Source organism: Nothoprocta perdicaria, unplaced genomic scaffold (genome assembly GCF_003342845.1).
Source record: "Nothoprocta perdicaria isolate Ctin4 unplaced genomic scaffold, notPer1 scaffold_214, whole genome shotgun sequence".
In the NCBI taxonomy this organism is placed as follows: domain Eukaryota; kingdom Metazoa; phylum Chordata; class Aves; order Tinamiformes; family Tinamidae; genus Nothoprocta; species Nothoprocta perdicaria.
This window is the reverse complement of record NW_020455360.1, coordinates 822,507-849,985: the sequence shown is the minus strand read 5'-3', so window position 1 is coordinate 849,985 and position 27,479 is coordinate 822,507. Positions and strand designations below refer to the sequence as shown.

The window sequence follows — 27,479 nt, the reverse complement described above, 5'->3', positions numbered from 1 at the left end:
TCAGTTCTGACATGTTGGGCTCTTGGGCACACACCTTAGCTCTTTGCTAAGTAATAATGTCTTTAACAGAGATATAATATTAGAACATTTGGTCCGTGCCTCAGAGTATTCAGCTCTGTTAAATTTTGGATATTATCTTTTTCTACAGAAGTATTACAAGCTATTGTACTTTTTCATCATCATAGAGGCGCAGTTAGCAGCTCTGTGTTAAAGCACGTACCATTCATTGCTTCCCTGCTTGCTTTCAGTACTGCAGAAATAGGAATTGTTAGGACTTAGGAATGGATGACAGCGGCAAGGGTTGTGTTGCATGCTGTAGAAATCCAGAGTGTGTTGCTTGTAATGCTAGTCATTATCATTACTGCCTAGAAGGGATATGGAAGAATTAGAAAAAATATAGGGACTGGAGACAGCTATGCAACAGTGTTGGGCGATGCAGATGTTCCAGAAATGCAGTTTCCGACCTTGGAAACTGTTGAAAGAGAAATGAAAAGGTAGGCTGTGCAAAGAATACTAGAATAGGCTCTTCCTGTTGGTTRCTGGTAGGTTCTAGTTTCTGGAGCTAGAACCTGTCTCAATTTTGCCTCAATCTGAAGCAAGGAAAGCCAAGATTAAGGAAAGYGTGTGCCAGTAAGTTTTCTAACAAACCATTCTGTTATTTGATTAAAACTAATAACAGCTCTGACTTACTCTCAGGAACCCTTCAGTGACGATTGCTCCAGCACGCCTGGCTCCTGCAGGTGTAAGTTGGGCTGATAAGGTAAAAGCCAACCATGGAGTTAAAGCTGCCAGCACTGACCTGCAAACAGCACAAACCTCTCTGCCCGCTTCAACACAGAAGTCATCACGGAAAAATGGCAAGTCTCCTTAGGTGGCTTAAGTTTTTTCCTGGTGTGTGTATGGTGTAAAGTTGGTTCAGAATGAGATTTTTCAGTTTTCAAATCACAAGTAAGTCTAACTCTGCAAAATACAACCTTAAGATTTAAATGAAGTATCAAGGTACAAGATTGCATTTTTTTAAATTTATTTATTTTGATAGTTGAGACATAACTGAGACAAAGTTGTCTTTTCATCATTGAAATGCCARTTGTCAGGATCACAGCTGAAAAAAAAGTGCTGTGACTTTCAAGTGTAAAAGAAAAATGTATGATGCGTCCACAGTCATTTTAACACGTTGAGGATGCTCCAAAACAGCTCAAGTTAGTTTTTGTGTAATCATGGAGACCATATTATTAGAACTGTGCTGAGGTGATAATCGATGCTTTTTTCTTCTTTGAGTACAAGAATAATCACATTTAGCTAAAGATTCCCTTTCTCCAAAAACCCTCCTTGGAGAATGCTTCTYCTTGGAGAAAGTTGCACTTTTCTTCTACAATCGACTTGTTTTGTCAACAGATATAAGACCCTTTAGTATTTGRTTTGTAAATTTTGTTTCTTGCACATACTGGAACCATGAGATTGTCTTCAAAGGTGCAATTTTCCCATTTACTTTTTTCATATATGGGGTGAAATAATTTTCTGCAAAAACAGGAAGCTAGTAGAAATAGATAATTTGATAAAAATTAAAAAGACTTGTTGCTAATTTGTTTTTTCAAAAGAAAAAATATTGGAAGAAAACCTATTAATTTAACATAGTTATAGATTCAATGTAGTGGTAAYAGAAATCATGCACCGTGGTTTGGAGACATGTACTCTTGTTTCCTGGAACTAAAATATTTTAAATGTATTGCAGTTTAATTTGAGTTCAGGATCATATGAATTTCTATGCTTAGAATATAATAACCAAAAACATACTCTGAAAATAGTTGCTGCATGGGACTGATTGCTACTATTTGAATATCTTGCAGGATTTAATTGTAGTGAGCTGATGTGAGGACAGGAGCAGTTTGGTTGAACTAGAATGTAATTCTGTGTTTAATTTTTTGTCAATTGTTGAAACTTTTTTGTAGGAAAGACCTGTCCCTGTTGATTAACTCCTGTACTGGAGAGTGACAGACTCCAAGATGTTACGCAAGACTTTTAGTGGGCATTTTCTTTGTAATAGAGAATTTCACACACAAGGAGTAAAACTAGCATGCACTTTCATATGGATAATGTATTTCTAATGGGCTAAAAGGAAAATGAAAAACACTACCCTTATATGGATATTTTTAGAGGGCTGAAGAATCAATGCTGTGCTGTTTCAGAGGCTGTTACCTACAGCTGATGAGCTCCAAAAAGGGCGAAACCACTTGGTCCTGTAGTGCTGGCCTATCTGCTCTCAGTAATTCTTTAAATCAGATGTGCTGTAAGATTCAGAGCTGAAAAATAATTATTCTTTCTAGATCCTTGCTTTATTTTTTCTAAACCCTTACTCTTAGTACTGTTTTCTCTCTGAAATTTGGGCCTGGAGAGCTTAACTGATTTTCTCATAGGTGAACTGTGATAGTGTGGATACAACGGATCGATGCTCTTGACATAGTGCTTTGTACGGAGGGCTCCAGGCAGGGCAGACTCCCGCTGCTCTCCACGTGGAGCGCGAGCGGGTCCGCACCGATGGCACAGAGGGAGCTGCAAAGACTCTTCTCATACGTTCTGGAAGCAGGTCCGGGGCTCACGAGTCTGTCACTCTGCCTGTTCAGCAGCCCTCACAGCTGGTCTTGTGGGGAGGATTCCCACTGGCATCCTGTAATACTGTCCTGGCCACACAAAGCCCAGGGCTTTATGGAGACCAGAGCTCCCTAAAACACTTTACCTCAAGTGATTCAAGCCGTGCTCTTATTAAGCTTCACCGAGGTTTTTGTGGAGTGGACAATACTGTTCTGCAGGTGATGGAGTTTCCAAATATAAATGTCCATAAAAGGAGAGAAAATGCCTTGTTTTTCCAGGTGTTTCTTTAAATGAGTATTTCTCATATGCATGKTTAAGATGAAGTTATATCATTTTATTCTGTTCTTATAAAGCCCACTGCTACCCTGAATATTTCATGTAGTTTAAAAAAAAAAAAAAAAGTATTTTCAGAACAAACTGTAGGAATCTCATTGTGAGGTAGTTAATTCCGCAACTGGATTCTCAAATTTGCTGACACAATTCCATTTGAAAATTTTACATTTGTTCTCCCGCCTACCTGTGTTTCTTCCGAGTTCGTGTTTCTATATTTCCTTTCAGATTTTTAACTAATCCACAGTTAGCAGATTCATTAGTGCCCCTCAAATGCAGTAATATTACTGTACACTAAAAAATAGCCGGAATGAAGATGGGTAATGAATAGGGAAGGTCAGGTAGGCTCTGGTAGGACATTCCTTGTCAGTAGCTTTTAAAGAGGAAACACAGATCTCATGAGGTAGAGTCCCAAGAGACTGCACATGCTTGGAGAGATTTATTTTATTGATGTTATCAAGAGGGCTGCCTGGGCACTTCTTCCAGCTGGAGTAACTTTGTAAGAATGAGGCCCTGGTGGCTCCAAGGGCCTCAAGGTAACAGATGGCTTGTCACTTCCATGTAATACAAGAGCAAGCAGGGACAAGAAGTTCAAATGAAACTAGAGAATGATCAAGGTAGTCAGATGAATTATTCATTAACAAAACTGGGCAAGTAATCAAACCCAGCATGTGGACATGGCTACTCAGCTGTATGAAAAGAGCTCCAGACTTGCAGGAAGAAAAAAGGGAAGGAAGGATGATACCCTAGTGAGTATTAATTTTACTACCAGATCAGTGGCAAGGCTGATGCTCTAGTGAGTATTAGTTTTACTTTGGGTTAGAAGCTGTGTGTGCTCATGTAGGTCAATGTGTTTTCTTTCAAATACAAAAGATACATTTTTGTGCTGTTAAGATAATTGGGTTAAAGTCTTGGGTAAAATTTATGAATTTGACAGTAAACATATGAATTTATAACTGAGTATGTGCAGATCTTACTCAAAGAGTCCTCCTTGTTGTAATGAATGTGACTGTGGCATTGTCACACTCTACATACTTTTTATTTTTAACTTGATATTTTCAGAGTAAATAGAAATATGCTACGCATCTCCAGACATCCTGGAAACAAGGGATTTGTTAGGCAAGGCAAGCAACGATTTTTTTCTTTCTTCTTAAGTAAAATTATCTTTAGACTGTGACTATTATCAGAGGCTATCTCCTCGTCTTGCTTTGTAATTTAGAAAAGATGTCAGTGTAAGCTGTTTTCAGTTTTATAAACAAGTAGAAGTGAAATCTTGCAACAATCTTAGCATGTGACTAACAAAAAGAATCCCAATTGTAAAATCTGTTGCATTCAAACAGTGGGAGGTTTGGGGGTTGATTTTAGTGRCCTTTTGCACAGCTCTCCATTGTTTGTATTTCATTTTCTTTGCACTGTTCGAGTGCAAATACAGACAGCACAGAAATACAGGGTCTGGTGCCAAGTGTTACCACAGGCTTSACTGCGGTCTGCCCAGTTGTAGGTGCCACTGCAGTAGGTAGAGCTGTCTCCTGCGAGGGGCTGATCTGGCCCTGTTATCCCACACTCCCTTCTTCTCCAGGAAATCTGCTAGATTCTTGCAGAATTAAGGCCCTGTCTCTTGTTTCTGGGGGAAAAGCTACTGGGAAAAGGGTCATCTCGGAAAGGGTAGTAACAGGTTTAGATTGCTTGCTCCCTTAGGTACATAGTTTTCTGTATACAGCTGGAGACATGGATTTTATGCAAATGGAAGTCACTCTCAAGGATCAGACGGGCTGTGGTGAAGGAAAAACTAGAATTCATATCTTCTTGACTGCCCTGCCTAATCAATGCGAGTGCACATGTCTAAGTGCATGCAATAAATAGAAAGGCCTGTTGTGGAGGTGTGCTGACTGTGCTTGCCAGCAGTATCCCAAAGAGGCCAGCCACAGTTATTCACACAAGGCTTGGAGATTTTGTTTACTTTAAAAAAAATATATWTTTTTTTAAGGTAAAATAGTTTCAACAGTAAATATCAAATTGAAGTAGGTTTTTGCATCTGTCAAACTTTTAACTACTGTTAAAATTTGTGGACAATTACATAATTTTTAGTTTACTGCTAATCATAAGCATCAAGCTGTTTCTGAGCTGTATAAAAACAGCTATTGCTTGATCTGCACAGCTAAGATATTCTTCAGTACTGATGATGTCCAGTTTATACCACCTGTTGCTCTAGTCCACTGTGTTTGGGGTTTTTTTGGCTTTTTGTTTGTTTGTTTTTGTTCTTTTTTTCTTGGATGGTTTAAAGAAACCTGTAATTAAATGTGCACTTAATGTTTGCAAAATGATAGATGCCAAGAGTAGCAAAGTATTGAAAGGCTATTAAGAATTATTTCTGCTTTAGGCCCATTTGTAGCCTGCCTGGCTATTGCTGGTGTTGAAAGTGGGTACSAGATTWTATTTTATTTTATTTTTAAACCAGACTCACTGTTTTTTGATCATGTAGATAGATGCTAAAGCATATCATTTTTATGTACTATAAGTTAAAGCAAGCAATTGTGCTCAAAAAGGAGGAAAAACTATTTTATTCGCTCATCTCTCCATGGGTTTTATCTGGGAATATGTACATAACTGGCATTCTGTAGAGATGGTTCACATCATCCTGCAGCCCGCCCATAATGTGCTTTGATACTGRAAGAAGGCAGTATTTTTACAGAGCACAATGTGTGCGCGTACACACACATACACACACATATGTATACACATACACACACTCCTTTTTTCCCTTAAACTGCTTTTAAAAATCAGATTTCTAGAAACAGAAATTTTAACTGGTCTTTGAGACAGTAATGTGCAATTCATTAAAATATACCAATCGCTTCTTCAAGCACCTTCAAGAGCTTCGAAAAAAACTTTTTGTTGTTGTTGTTTTTTGACAACTGGGTCAACTCATCATACTTGTTAATATTTTGGTTCTGACTTTTGTGCCTGAACAGCAGGACAGTCTCAGTTCAAACTTTAGAAATACCCATRTTAGATGATAGAAATGGGAAACAAAAGAAATGTTACCTGTGGAGAGGAGGTTCTGTTTAATGTGCTAGAAACATGAATGCATCTTAGACTTCTAATTGAGGTAGACAAATGTAACTTTGAAGGCTTTTGAGGTATATTCCAAGATTCAACATCAGAAATGTTGATCATCAAGTCATACTTAGCAGTTACTCAGTTATCAAAGTGAAATGAAAAAAAATCTCTCGCCSCTGATTCATGCTTCAGTTTGCTGTAGCAACATTTAGCTGGAATCCAGCAAAAGAATGTTTGTAAAAGCTGGCAGAGTCCTGTATTATCAGGATGAAACGAAYGAGGAAAGTAAATACGTGTTTGGATAGAGGAGTATACCACATTTTGGACAATACTGTCCGCACCCAGTTACGTCTGTGCTTGCAGAGAGGTTTGCAGTWTGAAAATAGGCCTCTAATGTGACTTGCTGCATATAAGAGCAAGAGTCTACTTGTTTTATTGTGCGTTACAATCTCCTGTAACAGCAGCCTGGGCATGCAAAGTTTAAGTTCATTGCACTACTTTTCATGTGGCTCCCTGTATGAACAGCTTTGCTTTTTGGAGTAGCAGAAGTGGTCTCACCAATAGAGCTATTCAGTGTTTTGAAAACTAACAGCGCTACTTGAAGGCAAAATCTATACTGAAGAGCATTTCACTGATTTTGGTATACATTTAAAGAGAAAATTTCTCTCATAAGCTTGTGTAATACGACGATAACATATTTGCTTGTTATATCTGTGGAAAACTATGAGTCTCTCTTTTGAATGGGTCATTTTATTTCTTTTATGTAGATCGCAAGGATGCAGAGGGTTGGGAAACAGTTCAGCGTGGAAGGCCAGTTCGATCCCGGTCCACAGCTTTGGCAACAAAACCTCTCATAATTGCAGAATCACTAAAGTCTAAAGGTGACAGTGACAAAGAAAAYACAGTTTCCCCACCAGCTGAGAATAAGCCAGGCAGTTCGTTCAATGGCAGCGATGCACCCAAAAGCACAGAGCTTCCACAGGAAGATCATTTATGTCAGTCTGAACGTGCTCTTGCTGAGAGGACTCAGGTTAGTATAATTTTGAACCATTTTCTTTCATTAAAAAAAAAGCAACATTTTCTTTAGAAGTTCTCTAATGGCAGTATTCTCAAGAAGTTTTATTCACTAGCAAGACTGAAAAAGTCTAAAAAATGACTGCTAATTTTGTGAGAAAGCATTAAGACCTTGGCACAAATGGACTATGGTTTWAAAAAAAATAGCCATATATTTTACAGTGCTTTGGACAAGTTTYACCTCTTTATGGAAACGTAAGCATTAGGGATGCAGCATGCATAGGAAATATTAGGTAGAAAATACAGCTTTTGCAAAGTTATAAGCAACTGAAAATAGTTATATGTAGAGCTATTTGTACCACTCACAATAAGGCTGCAATGTTTTGCAAAAATACTTTTCRTTCTGGTGAGTTTAAAGTTCAGGATGTTGCATGTAGTTAATTTTACTCATGTCTCTTACTAGCTCACAGCACCCGCCTCGGAAGACAGCAGCAGCAGTGTCCCAGCGCTGCAGGAAGGTTCCTTACAAACACTTTCTGAGATGCCTCTGGTTCTCACAAGTATTGATGGCACTTCAGAAAGTCCACAGACTAGAGTTTCCTCCCTGAATTCTGACTGTAAGGAGCAGCACCAAAGTGAAAGTGCTAAAACTCCAAGTGAAATGGATCCCTCAGATATTTCAAATGTGAGTGCTGCCAGATTGGTAAGAAATCTTACAAAATGTTTGAGTAAATAATAAATATAAGCTGTAGTTTTATCTCTGTTGCACAGTGTTTCTCATGAGCATGTTACAGAAAATAYGGAAAAATCTGTAGAGTGCTTACTGTTTGTTACATTTTTCAGATACTTYTTTTTACTGCAGAGTTTAATTTCAGTAAGGTCTGAACAAGACTGGAATATATGAATGCATTGTTTGAAGTAGAAGGATCTGTGCTTCAGATACACGTACTTTTCTTTTACTTACATAGTGGCCATAATTTTACATTTCCTTCCATAAAATCTTTCAAGTCAGGCTCAGATTAAATTCTTACTCCTATTTTAATGACTATTCAAACTGGAAACACATGAGATATGAAAATTCTCATGGAAACAGGTATAGGAAATTTCCGTACCTTTTGAGGCTCAACTGAACTGTTGAGTCTTCCTATACAATTAGCAATTATGGAGGCCACCATTCTGAAACTACAAATGTCAAGCCAGCGTTTTGTTTTTAATGCAGCTTCCTATAAAGAACATCCGTATTCTGTAGAAGTCTGGAGATTTCAGGTATTTCAGGATTCTTGTGAGTGGAGAATTGCACTAATGTTGCATAAAATCCAGGTTGATTTTTTTTYCCAGAAACTAGATTAAAACTCTGATTTTCAAAAGTTTTCTTGTAAATCACCTTTAACATCTTTAACAAAATGGACTACTTCTAAGTAATTTGTAAGTCAGATATCTGCTTTTCTTGAGAAAGAGTTGGTTTTTTTAGCATCTTATCCACTAATATTTTTTCATATTCTCAATTAACAGCAATTCATGATGCTCACACTTGAGTTTGACATATGTCTCTTGAGAGCACTTTATTACTCCAGTTTAGATTGCTTTGAAGACTAATTTATGTATTTTAGCACATTCTTTTTTTTCTAGCCCTGGTTGAAATGAAACAGTTAATACTGGACATTGGAGTAGGGGAACGTTTCTTAATGATGAGGGTTATTTCTGTATTTTGGTTGATAACCACAGCTAGGCTGATACTCTTGCTCTGCTATCCTGTAATCCACACTGAAAGACAAGTGTAGCATGAGGGTCAGTAATATTAAAGYGAAGTTTTCCAGGTATCCTTCTTCCATAGATCCATTTTTATTTGCTAAATAATGCTTTGGTGCATGATTCCTTTTATGGATGCATAGCAGGGCTTGTGATTAGTTTTTCCACACAACTAGCAAAGTATTTGAAAGGTACTATCTAGAGAAGAAATGCCTTTGTTGCTGTTAAYGACAACGCTCATGTTATGTTTTGGTGTAATGTAAAGGGCACTTCAGTTAGACAATTCACTGGACATTTAAGTTAATAATTGCGAACATATTTAGTGGGTTTTGTATTTCAGATATGTTTCAGCAGTAAGGAAATAAAATGATTGGAAGCTGACCATAATGTAGTGTAATTCATATTAGCTGTGTGAAAACTACCTTTGTGTCCAGTCCTGATTTTGTTTTGTTTTCTGTTATTCTTCACAGTCTATGGCAGAGGTCCTTGCAAAGAAAGAAGAGTTAGCAGATCGCCTAGAAAAGGCAAATGAAGAAGCCATTGCTAGTGCTATTGCAGAAGAGGAGCAGTTAACTAGAGAGATTGAAGCAGAGGAAAACAATGACATTAATATTGAGACTGACAATGATATTGACTTCTCTGTGAGTGCTGGATTTATTTTAAAGTACCCATCTCTAAGCAGTTCTGGATGACAACAGAATATGAATACAGAATTAGTTCTTGTTTGTACTTTTGAGCATTAATGCAACTTGTTTTATGTGCAAATATAGTAAATAATTTCATATAATGTCTGCAACATATTGGCTAAGCTATATTTAATCATACGAAACTTCATCTGTTTTTCTATTACTATAATGCATTTAATTATCGAGATTAACTGGCAAGAAATAGAGGTATTTTATTTGGAAGGAGTCTGTATAACTCAAAGCAATGATAGTAATTGCAGGAGGAAATTTGTAATGAATCAGCAATGTATTTTATTAGCTCTCTGAAGAGCAAACTGCTACCTTGAATGGTTCTGTTTTTTCCTTTTCACGAACATGTTTAACTCACTGGACAAAGGCTCCGTTCTGCCACCTTCCTTAGGAAGCTTCCACCTTACTCCTGGCTGCCTTGGAGGAGCCATGCTCCATGGGGCAATAATCTCCATCAGGAAATGGCAGGAGCAGCAYGATGCCCTTGGCTAGCTCAGTTGGGAAACACTAAACGTGACTGAATTGTTTGATATGTGTGTTCACTTGCATGGCACGGTTTGTTCACTGGCACTCACGGTTGTGTTTTTGCTCTCTGGATTGTATTCCACTTCAGGCTAGTATGGGCAATGGAACCATATCTTTCTGCGGTATATCTGTGGACTGGAATGATCTTCTGGCAGACTATGAAGGTAAATTTTCATGAGTAAAAATATATAACTTAAAACACTGATATTTAGAAAAATGCCGGTTTTTTTCACACCTACTTACAAATTTAGAAGTCCTAACATCTAAATATCGTAAGTAATATCACTTGGAATGATGTCATTTCTTGAAGAAAGATGAACTTGTGTTTTCACTTTTAAGACTCTTAAGTGTGTCATTGATCTTTGTCAGCCATCTTTTCCCTCCAAATAACTCTTTTTACCCAGTTTTATCTTAGTATTTGGGTAAAAGCCAGATAGAATCATTAATCGCTGAACATGGGGATTAGAGTTGATTCACTCTGGCTTTGCACCTTACATAAATTCCAGAGAGTACAATTGAGAGAGGACTTCAAACACGAGTAAGCCTTCCTAGCTGTACTTCTCCTGAGCAATGTGTTTAAATGGTCTTTGGTTTAGATGGTCTTTGTTTGGTTTCTGCACAGCCCGTGAGTCCTGGCGCCAGAATAATTCCTGGGGAGACCGAGTGGAAGAAGAGCCTGCGCGCCCGCCTGGCCACGGGATACACATGCATGAGAAACTCTCGTCACCGTCACGCAAAAGGTCTGAGTTACCTGACTTGTCAGTGAAAACCAACCAAGCAACCAAATCCATAGTTTCATGATGTTGCTCATAAATCTGTGGGTTTCTTTTTTGTGGGTTTTTTTTTAAGTCTGTAGGTGAATGGTGTTACAGTCACCATGTATTGTTTGCATAATGTGCTAGGTACATACTATGTTGTTTAGGAAATAGAGATTTTAAGACCAAAGGAACAACGTTTGCATTTGGGGTAAACTGTTGAAGTCCAGTCGCCTATTTGTTTTTGCTTCCTAAAAGTGTCGGAGAAATGTTTGCAGTATGGCCACTTAATGTCTTACTAGTCTCACTAGCTTGTTCTGCTCTCTTTGTCTTAAAAGAACAATAGCGGAGTCCAAGAAGAAACATGAAGAGAAACAAATGAAAGCGCAGCAGCTGAGAGAAAAGTTACGAGAAGAAAAAACACTGAAGCTTCAAAAGTTAATGGAGAGGGTAAGCATTCAGTAATAAGAAGCATCGAGATTGGTGCCTTTCAGAAGAGTGTTTGCTTGTTTATTTTTAATTTTTCCTCTGTCAGTATAGAGAGTTAAAGCTAGCAATGAAATGAAGCTTACCTCATGCTGCATGTATACAACATAAATACATGATTTTTGTAGGATGTGGTAATATTTTATTACTGCAAGTCTTTAAAAAATAAATAATTAAAATAAAACGGTCTGAAATTCAGTTCCTAACTTCAGTTACAGTGTCACTAATGTACTCACCAATTATTCACAGGAGAAAGATGTGCGGAAATGGAAAGAAGAATTATTAGATCAAAGACGTAGGATGATGGAGGAAAAATTACTCCATGCAGAATTTAAACGTGAAGTGCAGCTACAAGCAATTGTGAAAAAAGCACAGGAGGAAGAAGCTAAGGTAAGGTATTTTCTTTTAAACAAAAACATTCAATAATCATGTTTATATATGTTATATACCTCGAAAGTGTTCATGAGTAGGCTGAGAATAATGATGCAAGCTAGATAAAGGCACGAAGTGAAGCAGGTAAGCCCTGACCTCTTTTAAGAGAACATTTTTCCTCTGAAATGAATTAAAAAATAATGAGCTGCTGTTAGTCAGCATGGTGGGCTGGACTGGAAGAAAAGATGAGTTGGAACAAAGAGCTGATAGTCTCGCTGCTGCTGCTGTTCCAGCAGTTCATGGCAGCATCTTCAACGGTAACTAGTGCTCCTGGAAGGGGCAGCAGATGTGTTTATACATTTTCTGTAGTCCAGCACGTGGAGTGCAAGGGGTTAAATGTCTGCTCTGCATCCAGCATTCCATGTTGTTAAACAACTATGTTTTGTTCATGTTGTTCTGATGCTGTGATTTGTACCAGTGAGAAATGAATGTAAACATATAATTAGCACACTGTGTTTTTTTTTTAAGAATAATGCTTTTCTGACTTTAAGACCTGGTTTAGATGATGAGCGTTTAGGTGAATGTTGGATTGCTTTATTCGTATCCTCTTGATAAACGCAATGAAATATTTTAAAGAATTAGTTTTCTTTAACCAATGTAAAGTAAAAATATAAAAAATACATTTTCTTTTTAAAACTGAAATGTTGCATTACTAATGATCTTGCATCCCAGCTGTGATTGCATCTGTTCATCCTGGTTGTTTAACATAAGCACAACAAAATTGGTCTGACGTTTTTACCGAGTCACTGTTTCTGTCTCTTAGATTAAAATGGTTTCTAGATTACCTAATTCAGTCTAACATGCTTACCTTCATTATTATTTCATTATGCCAGTGTGACTTCTATAATCATATTAACTAAATCACACTTACCATAATTCCCAGCTAAGCAGATGTTTGAAGTATTGTGTATGTTTAAATGTGTAAGATCTGCTGCCTCTTGAGGTTCTCCTGCTCTGGAAATAAAGGTTTAATTGGCTGAGAAGGCTTCACAGAAGTGCAAGCCCATGAGCAGTGTAGCTGTAAGGCCAGGATGACTCCTGCCCATTTGGTTTTCTAAATTCCCACTGCTTACCTGCTTACCGAGCTGTGAAATCTGTTCTGTAAATGCGTTCCAGTCAGTAAACAAAGTGACAAAAATCCCCTAACACCATTTCTGTGATCGGCTGTTGTTTGTCCATTGATCTGCTGTCTACACATTTATTTTGCAAATTCAGACTAACAGAACTTGCCCTTTAGGTAAAACAAGGCGTTTCTATTTCAGCCATTGGTTTTTGATGTTGTTTATAACTAGTGTATTTTCATCATTTATTTTCCCAATAACTTCTGTTCTGCAATCAGCCTAGACTTTAGTAAGAGTTTCCTTTTTCAGCTATGTATAATTTGCTGAAGCTGTTGTATTTTAAAACCTCAAGTAGGCAAAAATTCTTTTCAGCATTCTTGCTGAGAGGACAAAATATTTATTAATGAATGTAACTAGTAGAAAAGGATGTTGTTGATATGTTTAGTATACATTAAAGTACTTCTAGCTTTTTATGTATTTCTATATGGGGAACAAAATGATAAATGTGAAATAGGCTATGTTAATATAATATTAGGATAATTGAGCTTGTCAGTGTTTTTCCTTATTCGCAGAATGCATGCACTCACTTTTCTATTCAGTGAATACTCTTAATTTTAAAGCTAGATAGAAAGACCTTTGGGATTCTGTGATGACTTCTGTTTTTTCATGTTAAGGTTTTTTATCTACTCAGGTCTTGGCGTTCTGAATTTCCCAAGTATTGGAGAGAAGGAGAGAGAGTAATAAAGTCTTTTTGCTGGGAAGACTGTTGTTTTTCCTGTTATTTACCAAAATTTTCTGTTTTATGATATCATTCCATTAATCTCTTCTTTTATTTCACAGACTCTTCCATTAAAAAAGGAGCATAAGGAGTGGTGTGCTTATTGTAAGCACATTAGAGTAGTTGTAACCTAGTGTAAATTAAGCTATATTTTATTTTTAAACAAGTAAAGCTACGAACAGTAGCATAAGTATTTTAATGTTAATAATTCCTTTTAGCCAGTGAGATTGATTATGTTACCACCATTCCTAGTCATTTTATATTTACTTAACTGTAACTGTAGGTAAAACTGTATGTAAAATGAGTCTCATTCTCTCATTTATCTGGAGTAATAGATATTACTGTACTGAGTTTAAGAGAATTTTGAAGAAACAGTGCAAAACTACTTTTAACTCCTCAGATTTTTACACTTTGATTAATTGCAGGTAAATGAAATTGCTTTTATAAACACCTTAGAAGCTCAGAACAAACGTCATGATGTATTGAATAAACTAAAAGAATATGAACAACGCTTAAATGAGTTACAAGAAGAGCGTCAACGAAGGCAAGAGGAAAAGCAAGCACGTGATGAAGCTGTACAGGTATAACTTATTTCTAGGTTTAGAAGAATATTGAAATACCTATTTTAATTATATCTGTTTAATRTATTATTTTAATTTTGGCTCTGCAGTCTGTTATTTTCTGTTTTACCTTTTTTGCAACCTCAGAGAAGATTACACATACATACCTCATTTATAATGTTTCAGCAGYAGGAGGAGAAAGGTAAGTCCATGCTCTTCCTGCCAGACCAAGGTTCAAGTTGATGGCTTCCTGCTCTGTTTTTCTCATGTACTCTATCTGCCCTTGCTGTGTCTCAGTACTCTCTCCAGACTGCTTAACAAGATCAAACAATCACATTTTCATATGGTAAAACTTACATATTTGATAAGTCTATTCATAAATCTCTTAACTGTGTTTGAAATTTTATATTTAGATTACTTTGACATTTTTTGCTGGTAGGGTTATAGCAAATCTATCAAAAGTTTACAATACCTTGTGTAGTTTCTTAATTATAGTCAGAGCCAAGTGAAAACTGAATAGTGRGAAAAAAATTATTTAGAGATAGAACAAAAATATACAGTCAAAACTCTTTAATATGACCAATGTGCAAACAATTTTAGAACTGTGATTAAAAGATTAATATTCTRTCAGAACATATTTTGTTTGCACTTCACCTTTATCCAATGTTTTAAGTGTTTTTAAATATTTTCATTAATTGATTAATTGAATACAGTTGTTTTTGTGAAGAGAGTTTTTCAGGAAATGTATGACCAGCTAATGCATGGCTTGGTTCGTGCAACTATTTCTAATCTGTGTTCAGACTTGTGAACACGCTTGTACTGTCTTTCTRCTTCTTTATCTAATAGAAATATGGTTCTTGCACCATCATGAAAATAAGATAAATTATATAAGGAGATGTTTTAAAATACAGCTTCCACTTCAAATTCATCTTTTTTTAAAGGAAAAATTAGAAGTTACTTTACTTTGCCTAGGAGCGTAAGAGAGCCCTGGAAGCAGAGCGGCAAGCCCGAGTCGAGGAGCTGCTGATGAAGAGGAAAGAACAGGAGGCACGAATTGAGCAGCAGAGACAAGAGAAGGAGAAAGCACGGGAAGATGCAGCACGGGAAAGGGCCAGGTAAAGGGTSGGCTTGTTTCTTCCCTCTCATGTGTTATGCTTTCAGGCAAACTGTCACTTCCGTGTAAAATATAAAGACAACAGGGCCTTCTCAGGACATCAAGCTGAGTATTTTAAAGAGTAATAAATGGTTTCAAAGGGAAATCAGAATTCTGTAATAGGTTTTTGTATTCCTTAGATACATGCACAGTGTAACAGGAGARGATATAATTTGTTATATATTATTAAAATTACTCTTTCTTAGTTTTACTGCTYGCAAGACCTTTTAGTAATTTACCTTAGCTTAGGTTTCCAAAGGAAGCAAGATTAATGTTCTCGTGTTCCCTGTTACTCCCACTTCCCAGTAACTTTTGGACTCGTTCACATCAATTTGAGTTCMCCTTTTGGTGGACACCAGAGGCTATATGTGCGAGGCACAAAGCCGGGAAATCAGGCTTCATTAATTCTGCTCCCTGTGAACTTYATGTTTTCACCCATAATCAAAAGTCTCTAAAGGGGTTTTCATGTGGCTCTTCTTTCTGTTGAGCCAAACGTGAGGTGCAGGGAGGATGAATTATGATTTGGTTTAGGGAATGGCATTATGCTGTATGAGAGAGGTTTACGAACTCAGGAAAACTGCTTTTTATTTGCTATTACTACCACAAATGTTCCCCAAACCTTTACATTTTTCCTGCATTAAGAGGTGATCTGGTTAGAATCGCTRTTTTTTTTAGCTCTTTTGTTTGTCATAGCTTATTGATCACCTTCTGTCATCTTCTAAAAGCATAAATAATTTTTCCTTGTCGTCTTAAAGACATTCAATGTTCAATTAAATGTTAAAATCTAATGAATTCTRGGTAGGATCTGTGGCCCTTCTCAGGACTTCTTGGACTTTATTTACCCGAAATGTTCTGAGTGGCGTTCATAATAAAGCAGAATGCCTTGCAGGGGCTCCTTCAGTAGCTTAAATTCATTCTTAGATGCTTGAGGAGTATGAGAGGTAACTTGGAGAAGAATTTTGATTTTTTTCTTTTTTTTTTAGGAAGAGAGACACTTAAATGTATAAGACATTTGCATCTTTCTGAAATTATATACCCTTTCCTCTGTCAGCTGTTTGCTGTGTAGCTGTTCAGATACTCGACTATCTGTATTTATCAGAGGAAATCAAGGCAGTTTTCTAGAAAGCTGCTGAACTACTGAACGAAGCTGATCTAAAATTTTGCTGAGACCAAAAGGCTTGGCATAGGTTTAGTTACTTGAATACAAGAAAGAGGAAAATACCAATTAAGGTTAATCATGGCAAATCTGATAACTCGCTTAGGTACTGCATTCTGGGCATGGTGTTTCTGTTTGCTGGGGAGATATGTTTGTCATCAATATAACAAGCAATTCATTTGAGGTCTAATAAAATTTAAGTTCCATTCCAGATGGTTAGAAATCTGTGTTAGCAAACATGGAGAAAAGAATATTTAAAATTTGTAATTTTGCATTGCATAACATTGACGATTTTATATCTAGTGATAGCTTTTTATCATTATTCTTATCTCATAAAAGCCAATGATTATGTGCTTTCTTACTTTATTGCAAAAATGTGGTAGTCTGCATTTCTTTCCAGCCAAGTGAGGTTTTTATATCATTACTTTTTCTTCACTGAAGATGTCCAAGTATCTTTGACTTTCAGAAATAGCAAAGAAACTTGAATGGTGATAATGGTGGCACTTCATGCCACTGAGCTATGGTTTTGACTAGACTGCTCCTGCTGATGGTGGTTGGTGCTCAGTAATTGCAGGTCCTCGCTGTTAGTCAGAGCTGTCCCTTTCACCTTGGGCATGTTGTGGTGAAACCTCAGAGAAATCTTTTTTTTTTTTTTTTTTTTTTTCCCTGCTAAGTCGTGACTCTTATCCTGAAGATTTAATACTTGTTGGAATGAGTCATTTTTGGAATATCTCTGTAAAGTTTCTTCAGTATATGCTTTACCGTGTGCATCTGGTGGTGATTAAAGTCTCTGTATGAAAGGAACAGTGTATTTAAAATTGACTTGAAAAGGCCCTCTGCCCTTACGGTACATTAACTTGATTCCAGTAAGATTTTAGATGCAATTTCTGAGTATTTTATATTCCAAATAGTTGGTCCATATCCATAATATGGAAAATCTTATTCTTGTCAATAGAAATCATAAAACTGTATAACTGCACCCTATTTGTACAAAAGGCTTGCTTTTAGAAGGACCTGTGTATACTGTAGATGACCTGTGTTTAAGATAACCGAAAGTTATCCTGAGATAATCAATTTGTCATAATTTGTGGAATTAAACAAATATTCAAAAATATAAAAGAAGCTAAAGTAACTTATGGCTTTGGGTCTTACGGTATGTTTTGTTTCAGWTCACTGTATGAACTGGGAGTCCTTTAAAGTAACAATAAAAGGAAAAGGAAAGCCTGGGATTCAGGCTTTCTTTATATACCTTCAGGGAGATGACATACACAGTGTATAATACTTCTCATCCATCATCTCGTCCACCCCCTACTCCCTGATGGTGGTTGGAAGATTTCACTTAGTTTCCAAAAGAACAATTGTGCTTAGTGTTCACTGTTAGACTTGTTTCTTCCCTGCTCTCTGCTTCTCTCTGTGTTTTTATGGTTTTTTTTTTCAATGGCTTTTTGTTYTAAAATTTTGCTTTCTCTGAGCCTTCTGCTCAGAGGGTCTGCTTCTATTAAATCATCAAAATCTTAGTTTCTGCATTCTCTGAAACTAAACTGCTTTCTCTTTTCTGTTGAGACAACTCCATCTTTAGTTTCGGGTGTGCTCGTTCTCCATTTCAAACAAATTTGTCAATATACAGTACAGTTTATTACGAGTTTCCCCTCTATTTATTGTCTTTTGGTTAGAGATCGAGAAGAGAGGTTGGCAGCTCTTACTGCGGCTCAACAGGAAGCCATGGAAGAACTACAGAAGAAGATTCAGCTGAAGGTATAAAAAGATGCTTTGGATGAAAAGATATTCATAACATAAAATTTCTGCAAAATTATTTTATGTATGTTTGTTTTTGTTAGCAAAGGTATCCTGAACTTAGTAACTTTACATGAAGATTTTCCTTAGACTTCTGCATTAAGAAGACATTGTACAATTGCATGGTACAGTTTGGAAATGACAGGGCTGAGCCCTATGGAATTACATTCATTTCAAAGTTTGGAACATGAGAACATATAAATTTGTCCTTTGCAGGAAAAGTAATTTTGAATGAAATTGTGAGGAAAATCAGTATGTAATAGCTCTCCTACAGCTGGTGAAAACAGTTCCAAAGCAGTCACAGCCACCAGCACTGGTACTGGCAGTGAGCTGCTAAGAGTGTGKCAGGCAGCTCTTTTCTACCATGAAGGGCTCCAGTGGCTGCAATAAATAGGCATAAGGACTGAGTCACTTGCAGTTCAGCTACTGAGTTGGTTCTCCACTGGAGAGTCGGAGAGCAAAGTCTCTGAAATTCTGAAGAGAGATCCATTATTTGTCAAGAAAGGTAAAGACTGCAAAAACACTTAATTTTCACTTTCAAGGTTTAGATAATCTTTGAAATTCTTTTTCGTATTTCTTTGAATTCACAAGATTTTTGTGAACTGTGCCAGCCACTGCAGATAAATAACAAGTGATTTATTTTACTTTCATTTGTACTTTATTTCACGTGTAACATGGAGAACAGCATGTGTAACAAGGGAATTGGAAGCTGAGTTTGCATTTTCTTTATCTTTCTTTATGAAGAATGAAACAGAAGATCTGRGATGCTACATATAGCGCACATCTATAGAATGACTTATAAATCCCATCCTTGTAAATAAAAAGTGTTGGTTTTTAAATCTTAGCATATTATTAAGATATATATCTGTGGGGAATTTTAATGCCTTCTGGAATTGAAAAATGATTTCAATTATAGAATTTCAGTTTTTATTGAAATCATATATTATTTCATTATATATATATTTATATATTTCAATTTTTATTGAAATGAAAATTTCTAGTTATTTATAAATGAAAATTTATAATTTCAGTTAACATAAGTTCATTTACAACTGTACAATATTTGGTAATTCTCAGTATTTCTTTGCACTRTTTAATTGTTTGTTTCAATTTATTTTTTTCTCTTTGTTGCATTTATTATCTTGTGTTCAGCACGATGAAAGTATTCGGAGGCACATGGAACAAATTGAACAAAGAAAGGAGAAGGCAGCTGAATTAAGCAGTGGAAGACATGCTAATACTGATTATGCACCAAAACTTACACCGTATGAACGGAAGAAACAATGCTCGTTATGCAGTGTCATGGTAAGTTGGATAGAGCAAATACTATTAAAACTTGTGAGTTTTAGGTTGGACTCATAAGCCCAACCTAAGTCTTAGAAATACAAATTATGCATCACTTGCATAACGAGAGCGGATGAGAGCACTGTGAATCTGTTGTATTCCTGCTCTGCCTTGTGAAGTACATTGTTTTGGGAACACACTCATTTTAGTTGTTCTGTTAACTGCTAAGTTAATTCATAGTTTCAGTCATAGTCAGAGGGGTCAGGRGGAGTCGAAAAGGAATAAAATGTTTCAACATCATATTTATGAGACGTTGCTTTAATTACATACTGGATTCTGAAGACATTCCCAAAAATCAGCATGTATTAAAATACTATTGTTTATAGATTCTTATGTTATTAAGCAAAATAAAAAAAAAAAAAAAGCTCATGATTCATTATCATTGCAGATTTCTTCAGAAGTATACCTTTTTAGCCATATTAAAGGGAAAAAACACCAACAAGCTGTGAGAGAAAACAGCAGTATCCAGGGACGAGAGCTCTCGGATGAAGAAGTGGTACGTTCTTTAACAATTTTTACTGTCTTACCTTTAGTTTTAAATACCGTCCAGCTAAGRGTGCTAAGAACATCTTGAAAGTTCTCAGAAAAGAATTGAACAATTGGATTTTTGTTAGCATTGGAAGAAAAATATCTTAAACTGCCAATGAAAATGAATGAAGGAAACKGTGAATTCAAACTGTGATGGCCATTTGAAATATTTTAGCTATAGAAATGTGACTGTTTTCCACTAAATTCTTTTTTTTTTTAATTTCACTATATTTACCTTTTCATCATAAAAATCTCATGTGCTGAAAATGTCTCCATTTTACTTTACTTTTCCTGTTCCTTTCATACACTGCTTAAATTCTTCAGTTGGATGAGACTGGCAATTAGTTCTGAAGGGTTCATGCTTTGTGAATTTTGTGTTATGTTCCATAAGCGGTTGTCTTGTTTTCATTCCTTTGATACTATTCCAAAGAGTAAATATTCTTTACTGCTTTAAATAAAACCCATTTCAGTGTAGCTGCAAAACAGCTTTCCTACAAAGACTAGGTATTAAAATATTGARTAAAAGCCCCTAGCTCATCCTCTGAACAAAAATGCTATTTTTTTTATTACCTCACCTTGGCTATATCTAGTTTTCCAATATCTTTGGCAATCCCTTACTCATTCTTTCACCTATATCTTGTCTCTTCCAAGCCATTTTTGAGGAAAATTTTGAGAAAAATTGCAGAATAACTATCTGCCTAAAGAGAAAAAAAAAAGTCATCTGGGATGATGAAGAATATAAAGTCATTGTCACAGAATGTCTTATTCTCCCCCTCCTCATAAGAGGGCAGTCAAGTTGAGTATGTCATACTGATGGACAGAGGGGAGCRTGGTCCAAAACCTATGAGAGCTTTAGCAGTGAAAAATGCATGCCCTGAAAAGCAGTCAGTAGTCAATATTAAATCAAAGTGCAGCAGAAGATAATGTTTKCTTGAAGCCACAGTGAATGCGCAGTTTTTCATTTCTATAATAAATRCAATCTATAGCTGTTAAAAGGACAGTCAAAAATCAGTGTAGTAATTAAAYATGTCAGACATCTGCATCACATAAATGCCCTTAACACTCTTACAAATATATTTGAAAAGGATGCTTCACAAGGGCCTGTAATGCATAAGTCTGATGCTCATGTTTCCAATAAAAATGAATAACAAGCCATTAAAATAATAACATAGTAGTTAGATATGCTAGAATTTCCTCAATTCCTTATTGTTTTTTTTTCCTGTATGATTAGTCTCAGCAATATCTAGAGAATCTCAGCAAGTAGTAAGTGGGGGGAAAAGTACAATGCTGCTTAAAATATCTTCATCCTTAGGTTACGAGGTCTGCATCATCGTTAATAATGCTGAAAATTGTGGTGCTGAATTACCCGGCACTTCTAATTTTGAGATGCCTCTTTTTTTTTTGGTCACTATTTTACTGTTTTTGATCTTGCTTTTATCAGTTAAACTAGTTTCTTTGTTTACAGCTTCTAGCATTGACTAATGGTGTGTTTCCTTTCAGTTTCTAAAATACTTTGATGAGATAAGTCCCGGAGGGACTGCAATCCCCAGAGATAGTTATTTCCCGAGGAGTGACCTATTAAAATCAGAGCAAGTTGTCTGGAGACATATGTTTTTGCCGAGTTGCAGCTTGCAACCTCCCAACCTTATGAAACTTCCCTTTTCCAACCTGAATGAAAGCCCTTTTTGGTTACTGGGATTTGGCTTGTTTCGAGTTTGGGTTTGGATGCCCAGGGTCACCAGAATCGGTTCACTTGAGTAAATGCACCAGGAAAAGGGTCCCTGCTGTCACTGCACCGACTGGGGCAGGGAGCTGCCACTAGAGGGCACGGAGAGCCCGGCTTAGTGGTGCCCAGCACAAAATATTGCCTCTTCCCAGCAAAACGCTTCCACGTGAGCTTAATTCCAAGGTTAAGGTTAAGTTCATAAGACGCCCCGAGTGCTCGCTTGGTGTAAGAGCAACAGGAAAACTGAACGAAGACACAACAGGATAGGAAGGAGCCCTACGGAGTCAATGTATAGCATGCAGCATCCTGGCAGCATACAGACACTGCCCTTGTTACCATATATTTATAGATTACTTATGTCTGTATCTTAATTAGCCTGAGTATATAGTACTGAATTATACCATTGTAATCTGAAATTTCCTTGGCCAGAGGCCATCTTCACAGTTTTCGTTTTTCAAAGAGCAGTAATAAGATCTGCATCCCAGAGATACGGTTGCTGTGAAGCAGAAAAGCCATTACATTTATCAGAACAATCTGCTTTCTATAGCACTTTATTCAGTGTGTACAGTGAATGCCAAACTTTGCCTCTATCCACAGCTAAAGCATACTGTAACTTTAGATGAATTTTTACATGCATGAAAATGAGCTCCTAAAGCACTGTAACAAAATAGAAATGGATCCCAGTGAAGCAGGGCAATGTTTGTAGTTACTTATTCATCACTGCTTTCCATTTTTTTAATCAGTGAAGATATCTGTGGCGAGAACACACTTGTACTACTTAAAGTTATTACTTGTCATCTGTGATGTCTTTATATTATATACATCTTGTCTGTGCCCCTTCTTATTTGACATAAGAGATTTTATTTATATCACCCCTGACCTAATAAAAATTCACCTTTAACCTTATGCACTTGACACCTCAGATAACTTACTCTTGATCTTTGACTCATTTTGTTTTAAGCCTGTTAAGCATAATCGGTAGCTCCCTAGAAAGAAAGCTTTGTTGTCTTTTGGGTTTCTTTTTAATGTAATCTGACCGTGCAATTTCTTTGTTATTCCTTGGGAAACCACACTAGGCATTGGAGTATGTTCATTTTGTCCCTATTAGTATCACAAAAGGTAAGGTCTAAGTATATCCTTAAGACTTTGGCAATTGCTTTAAGTAATGCATGTGTAATTTCCTTTTCTTACAGTTAGGATTTTTGTTGGTCAATCTGAGTGTAAGCAGCACGTTAACAGCTTGCTGGTTCTTAGGAAAAAAAGAAAAAAGCGCTGGATCACATGATCATTGGCACTAATTTCTGCGGGCCAAGTGATCCTAGTCACTATTCTTGGTAGATATAAAGATATTCCATAGTTTTTTTTCTTTATTATAACATCTGTAGGTTCTGCAGTTTTAATAAACATGTTTTAAACATGTTTATAAACAGAAGAGATAAAAGTAGACACCATATTGTAGCAGTTTACTGTTGTTTGGGAACTAATCATACACTGTGTGAGAGCTGACATGCAGCTAATAAGGGGAATTCACTTGTAAATGCAATCTGTGTGGTGCAACCCATAGTTCTGTTATGAAGATGCTTAGGAAATACGAAATTATTTTTAGGTCTGTACCACAACTTCACCTTTTTGATTTTCTTCCTTTGAGTATTTATAGTTAAAAATTTTCCGTGTTATCACTGTCCCACACCCTCMTCATCTCACCATTACCTTTCGTGTTCTGTGGGCTTCCTCTCTCCCTCTCTTGGGCCTGCTTAAATACAACTCTTAATCCATATAATGCACAGCTCCACCTTCTCTTTAAATTACTACTTTCTGGTTTCCTGTCTGCAGCTTCAACACCAGTTTCAGTGCAGTGCATTTAAACGTTTTGGTTTCGCTGACTGCTCTGGGATCAGTGAGTGTGTTGGCACTAGGGCTGTTTTGCCAAACTGGGGCCATGGCGCAGAGGGCTTTGGACACCTGGGCCRCTAATCACCAAGAAGCCCACGGAAAACCCTGGCAGGACAAGCCCTGATTCCATTAGGTTGAGGGATTAGGTCCTGCAAGGACCTTGTGTACTCATGCTCCCACCTGTAGCTCTTAAATGAATCATTTTTATGTCCCTCTACTTTTTCTCTTTTTTTTTTTTTTCTCTTGCTTTGGGAAAATATTCATTACATTAGTAACCTTATATTATAGCTTCCTCCTTTGAACTCGGGCTATCTTTTGTCTGTATCTCTTGTCATTTAAATAGCAAGGCGACTACACCATATAGCTGTGCCCTCCACAAATGTTTCTGATAAGTGAAGAGTACTTCTAATAAATGTGTAAAATAGCAGGCATGCAGAGGGTTGGCTAATTTATCTGAGATGCACGTTAGAATCTTAGGCATTCCAGAGAGGAGCAGATGGAGCCATAACGACAAACCTTTGTTTGCATGTGTGAAAAATGTGCTTTTGGGGGGAAGAGAACRAAACAGATATCCAAATCAAGAGTTAGAGATATCCAAATCAAGTGAAAATGTAATCCACAATAATAATAATAGAGATATCCAAGTCAAGTGAAAATGTAATCCCACGCTGGAGAGAAGCGGCTGCTGTTCTGTGGYGACCCAGCTTTAAAGTGCGGGAGTTGGGAGGAGGGCCGCAGGCCGAGCGGCTGCTCGTGGCGCAGCCCTCTCCTCTCCAGGCTGCAGYGGCCTCCCGTTCCACGGCCTGATTTACAAGGAGCAGGCGGCGCTGGCAGGTCCCCGGGCACCCGTGCGTTGGCAGAGCTGCGTTTTGYCGGGATGTGGTGGGATGTGCGGGCACAGCGCGGCCGCGCTAGCCGGGGCCCCATAGCGCGGCCGCAGGAGGCTTTYGGCAGCAGAGTGAGCAAAGCTGGTGTTCAGCTGAGCCTCAGTCCCCAAATGCTTTTAGGGATGAGAGGTTGCTTCTCATAAAGCAGTCAAGCTGTGTTACTTAGTTGTGTGCATCTTCCCCTAGTTCTTACGGAAGAAATTTCTGAGGAAAGAGTTGGGGATGCTTCCGTGCCTGACCTTTGCTCTTTGCCTTCTCTATTTACAAGGAACTTTTGTGTGAAGAGCCTTGGCAGTGCCTGGATTTTGTAAAGTTTTCTAGATTGACATTGTTTTTGTCAAAAATTAGATGCTGTATAATTATTGTTTTATTGCTTCAGCCTCAGCAGTACTGGGAAAAAATCCTTTTTTGCTTTCATTTCTGATTGTTTCTTTTCTTTAAATGAACCAACACTATGCTGTGAAATCTTTCTTTAACCTTTCTAAAAGATACGATTAAGCGAAACAGAATATATGAAAAGTAATAGTAAGGATGAGCAGTTTCTTCATTCCATCTCCTAGAGGAATTTGAGGTGTGTGTGTGCGCGTATTCGTGTTTGGTCTTCCAAAGCTATACGAGAGTAACAGTCCTTTTTCTTCTTGAGCGTTCATGCATGTTCCATCTACTTGGGCTGGGCGGCAAAGCATACTTTTAACCATTTGATTCTTCGTTTCACTGTAATTTTTGAAAGCTTGTGGTGTTCTGTTTCACATTCTTCCATCATGGCTGATAACTTAGTTCTTTGCATTAAGGCTTTCATGTGGGGCTGATTTTTTTTTTTTTTTTTTTTCCCCCACTGTGAGCTCTGTGTGCCTCAGGTCCACAGCCGCGGTCTCATCCCAGGATGTACTTGCACTCCAGGCTCAACTGTTTTATTTTTTTCTCCCCTTCTTTCAAACATTTTTAACAGTTTATGTCATCAGTTATAGCCATTAAAATAAGAGGCGATTGTCTTGGCTTAGCTATAGTRGTTTGTAATATGTAAATCATTTTGAAGTAGAACAGTAGTACATATACACTTTCATGAGCTATTGAACAGTATTCCTGTTTCTTTTCTCCCTAGAATTATAGACTGTACATTCCCTTATAATTTCATTCTTCCTTCGTGTCTGACGATAGCTTTCCAAATGCAATTTACTTGTTTCTTTTTTCATAATTGGTATTATTATTATTGTGGGAAGTAAACAATTTGTGGCATCATTGCAGTGCTGTGTCTTCCTTCTAGTGTTGGTGCTGTAATAGGAGGACCACTGGGGAGAAGTCTTTTTGTGGGTGCGTTTGAAGCCACGTGGACTAGAGGGAAGTGTGCGGGGTGCCAAATTAGAAACCTGGAGTGAGTTCTTAAAAAAAAAAAAAAAAAAAAAAAAGCACAGTTTGAAATAAAATTTTTATTTGGAAGTGGGTTTTTCCGGCCTGTAGTCGCAGTGCAGGCAAATGGAAACACAACTTGCCCATGCCCAACAAAACAGATTTAAAAACAGGCAAACAAATAAAACCACGGTGGTCCTATAAACTCATCTGCCTGGTTTATCTCACTTTATATTGTCCCGGCAGCGAAAGAGGGTTGTCCAGCTCGATTGAGGTTGCAGTTTTCCCGTGGAGCTGCTTCTGTTCCTGTAATGCAATGAAGTAGCTGTGCTTTACACTGCAAGAGGAGCACATTTCTCTTCTCTCTGTAGCACTCAGCAGCAGCAACCTGTAAATCATCCATAAGCAAAAAATGCTCTGATCAGTTAAGTTTCCAGTTAGGACTGAGTTTGCTTTGCTTGATTTCTTTTCATCTGAGAAACAAAGGGGTGTTTGAGCAGTTCAGTGTTACTAGAGGAATGGAGTCAGGCCAAGCATTTGTGGTCCAGTATTGTTTACGGATGTTTCATATTTATTGGATAGCTGCAGCACTTTCCGCATGGGAACTTTTTGGCCTTGTGATTTTACTGTGAAGTTGTTGGTCCTGGAAGAAGCTGTCAAGCACTATCCCATAAATTGCGAGTTTAATCCATGATGCCGTTTGCAGAACATGTTTGTGCTTTGTGCACCCATTTGAGTTTTTCCACCTTGAGCAGCAATAGCTTTTTGTATTTGATACGTTATAAAGTGTTGTTCTTCTTGGCAAAAATGCCCRTGATTAACTGTTTATTGGCTGTGTCTTTAATTGTGGTAGATGGTTGCCAGCAGCTGCACCTTTCCTCCTTGTGGTTTGGATGCCTTGAATATTCCCGGCCAGGATAAGGAAAAGTGCTGTTGGCAGAGCCYGCTGCACTTTCATTTCCCTGCTCCCCGCTGCCCTTCAAGCCAGGGAAAAGCTGGGGCCTTCCAGGCCGCTCCGCGTGCTGCCCACGCGCCCAGTTCACAGGCAGGAAACGTAGGAAATCATGAACACGCTGGGCTTGTGGACAAGCAAGGTGCCCAGAAGTGCTGGCACTTCCCACAGTATTCCCTATAAACATGTAAAGAAGCATTGTATGTCTGTCATATACATATATATATATATATATATATAAAAAATATATAAAATTCTTGAAGCAAATGGAAAAGTTGTACAATGAAAGTTTAGAGTTTAGTTTCAAACATATAGTAATTTTTTATGCTCTATCTTCATTCTTAACTTGAGCCTGTTTTAACATACGGATGTAGTAAATAATAAAAATCTTCATTCTGAGAGAATAGTACATAAATATACATTGTTTTTCTTCATAAATAATAAAAAGTAATTCTTGTTAATAGTATTATGTACATACCTCCCTTTTTTTGAATCCTCCCCATATTTTGAAATAMATTATCATTTGTGGTACTGTAATAGCATTTGATCCCATTTGATTTGAGCTTTAATGACCACTTGTGTTTCAAACAGTCACTGGTTAAAATGCTGAAGATCAAATTTTGCATTTGCCATAACTCGTAGTCTATTGCAGCATGTGTTTTTCA

At 37.3% G+C, this 27,479-nt stretch overlaps 1 protein-coding gene across 3 annotated transcripts in view; it reads left to right on the top strand.

Moving 5' to 3' along the window:
* The window catches only part of SCAPER (S-phase cyclin A associated protein in the ER), a 129,973-nt gene that overhangs the window by 19,869 nt on the left and 82,625 nt on the right, over window positions 1-27,479 (top strand). For 2 of the 3 annotated variants that reach the window (XM_026038638.1, XM_026038636.1), the window contains exons 7-19: window positions 697-857; window positions 6,747-7,009; window positions 7,457-7,678; window positions 9,213-9,383; window positions 10,051-10,126; window positions 10,585-10,702; window positions 11,056-11,167; window positions 11,453-11,593; window positions 13,900-14,055; window positions 15,007-15,149; window positions 18,017-18,098; window positions 19,290-19,442; window positions 19,870-19,977. In XM_026038638.1, coding sequence (XP_025894423.1) covers window positions 697-857; window positions 6,747-7,009; window positions 7,457-7,678; window positions 9,213-9,383; window positions 10,051-10,126; window positions 10,585-10,702; window positions 11,056-11,167; window positions 11,453-11,593; window positions 13,900-14,055; window positions 15,007-15,149; window positions 18,017-18,098; window positions 19,290-19,442; window positions 19,870-19,977 — 1,906 coding nt within the window. Of the gene's footprint in view, window positions 1-696; window positions 858-6,746; window positions 7,010-7,456; window positions 7,697-9,212; window positions 9,384-10,050; window positions 10,127-10,584; window positions 10,703-11,055; window positions 11,168-11,452; window positions 11,594-13,899; window positions 14,056-15,006; window positions 15,150-18,016; window positions 18,099-19,289; window positions 19,443-19,869; window positions 19,978-27,479 lie in introns of all 3 variants that reach the window. The other variant, XM_026038637.1, reaches the window with a different exon arrangement.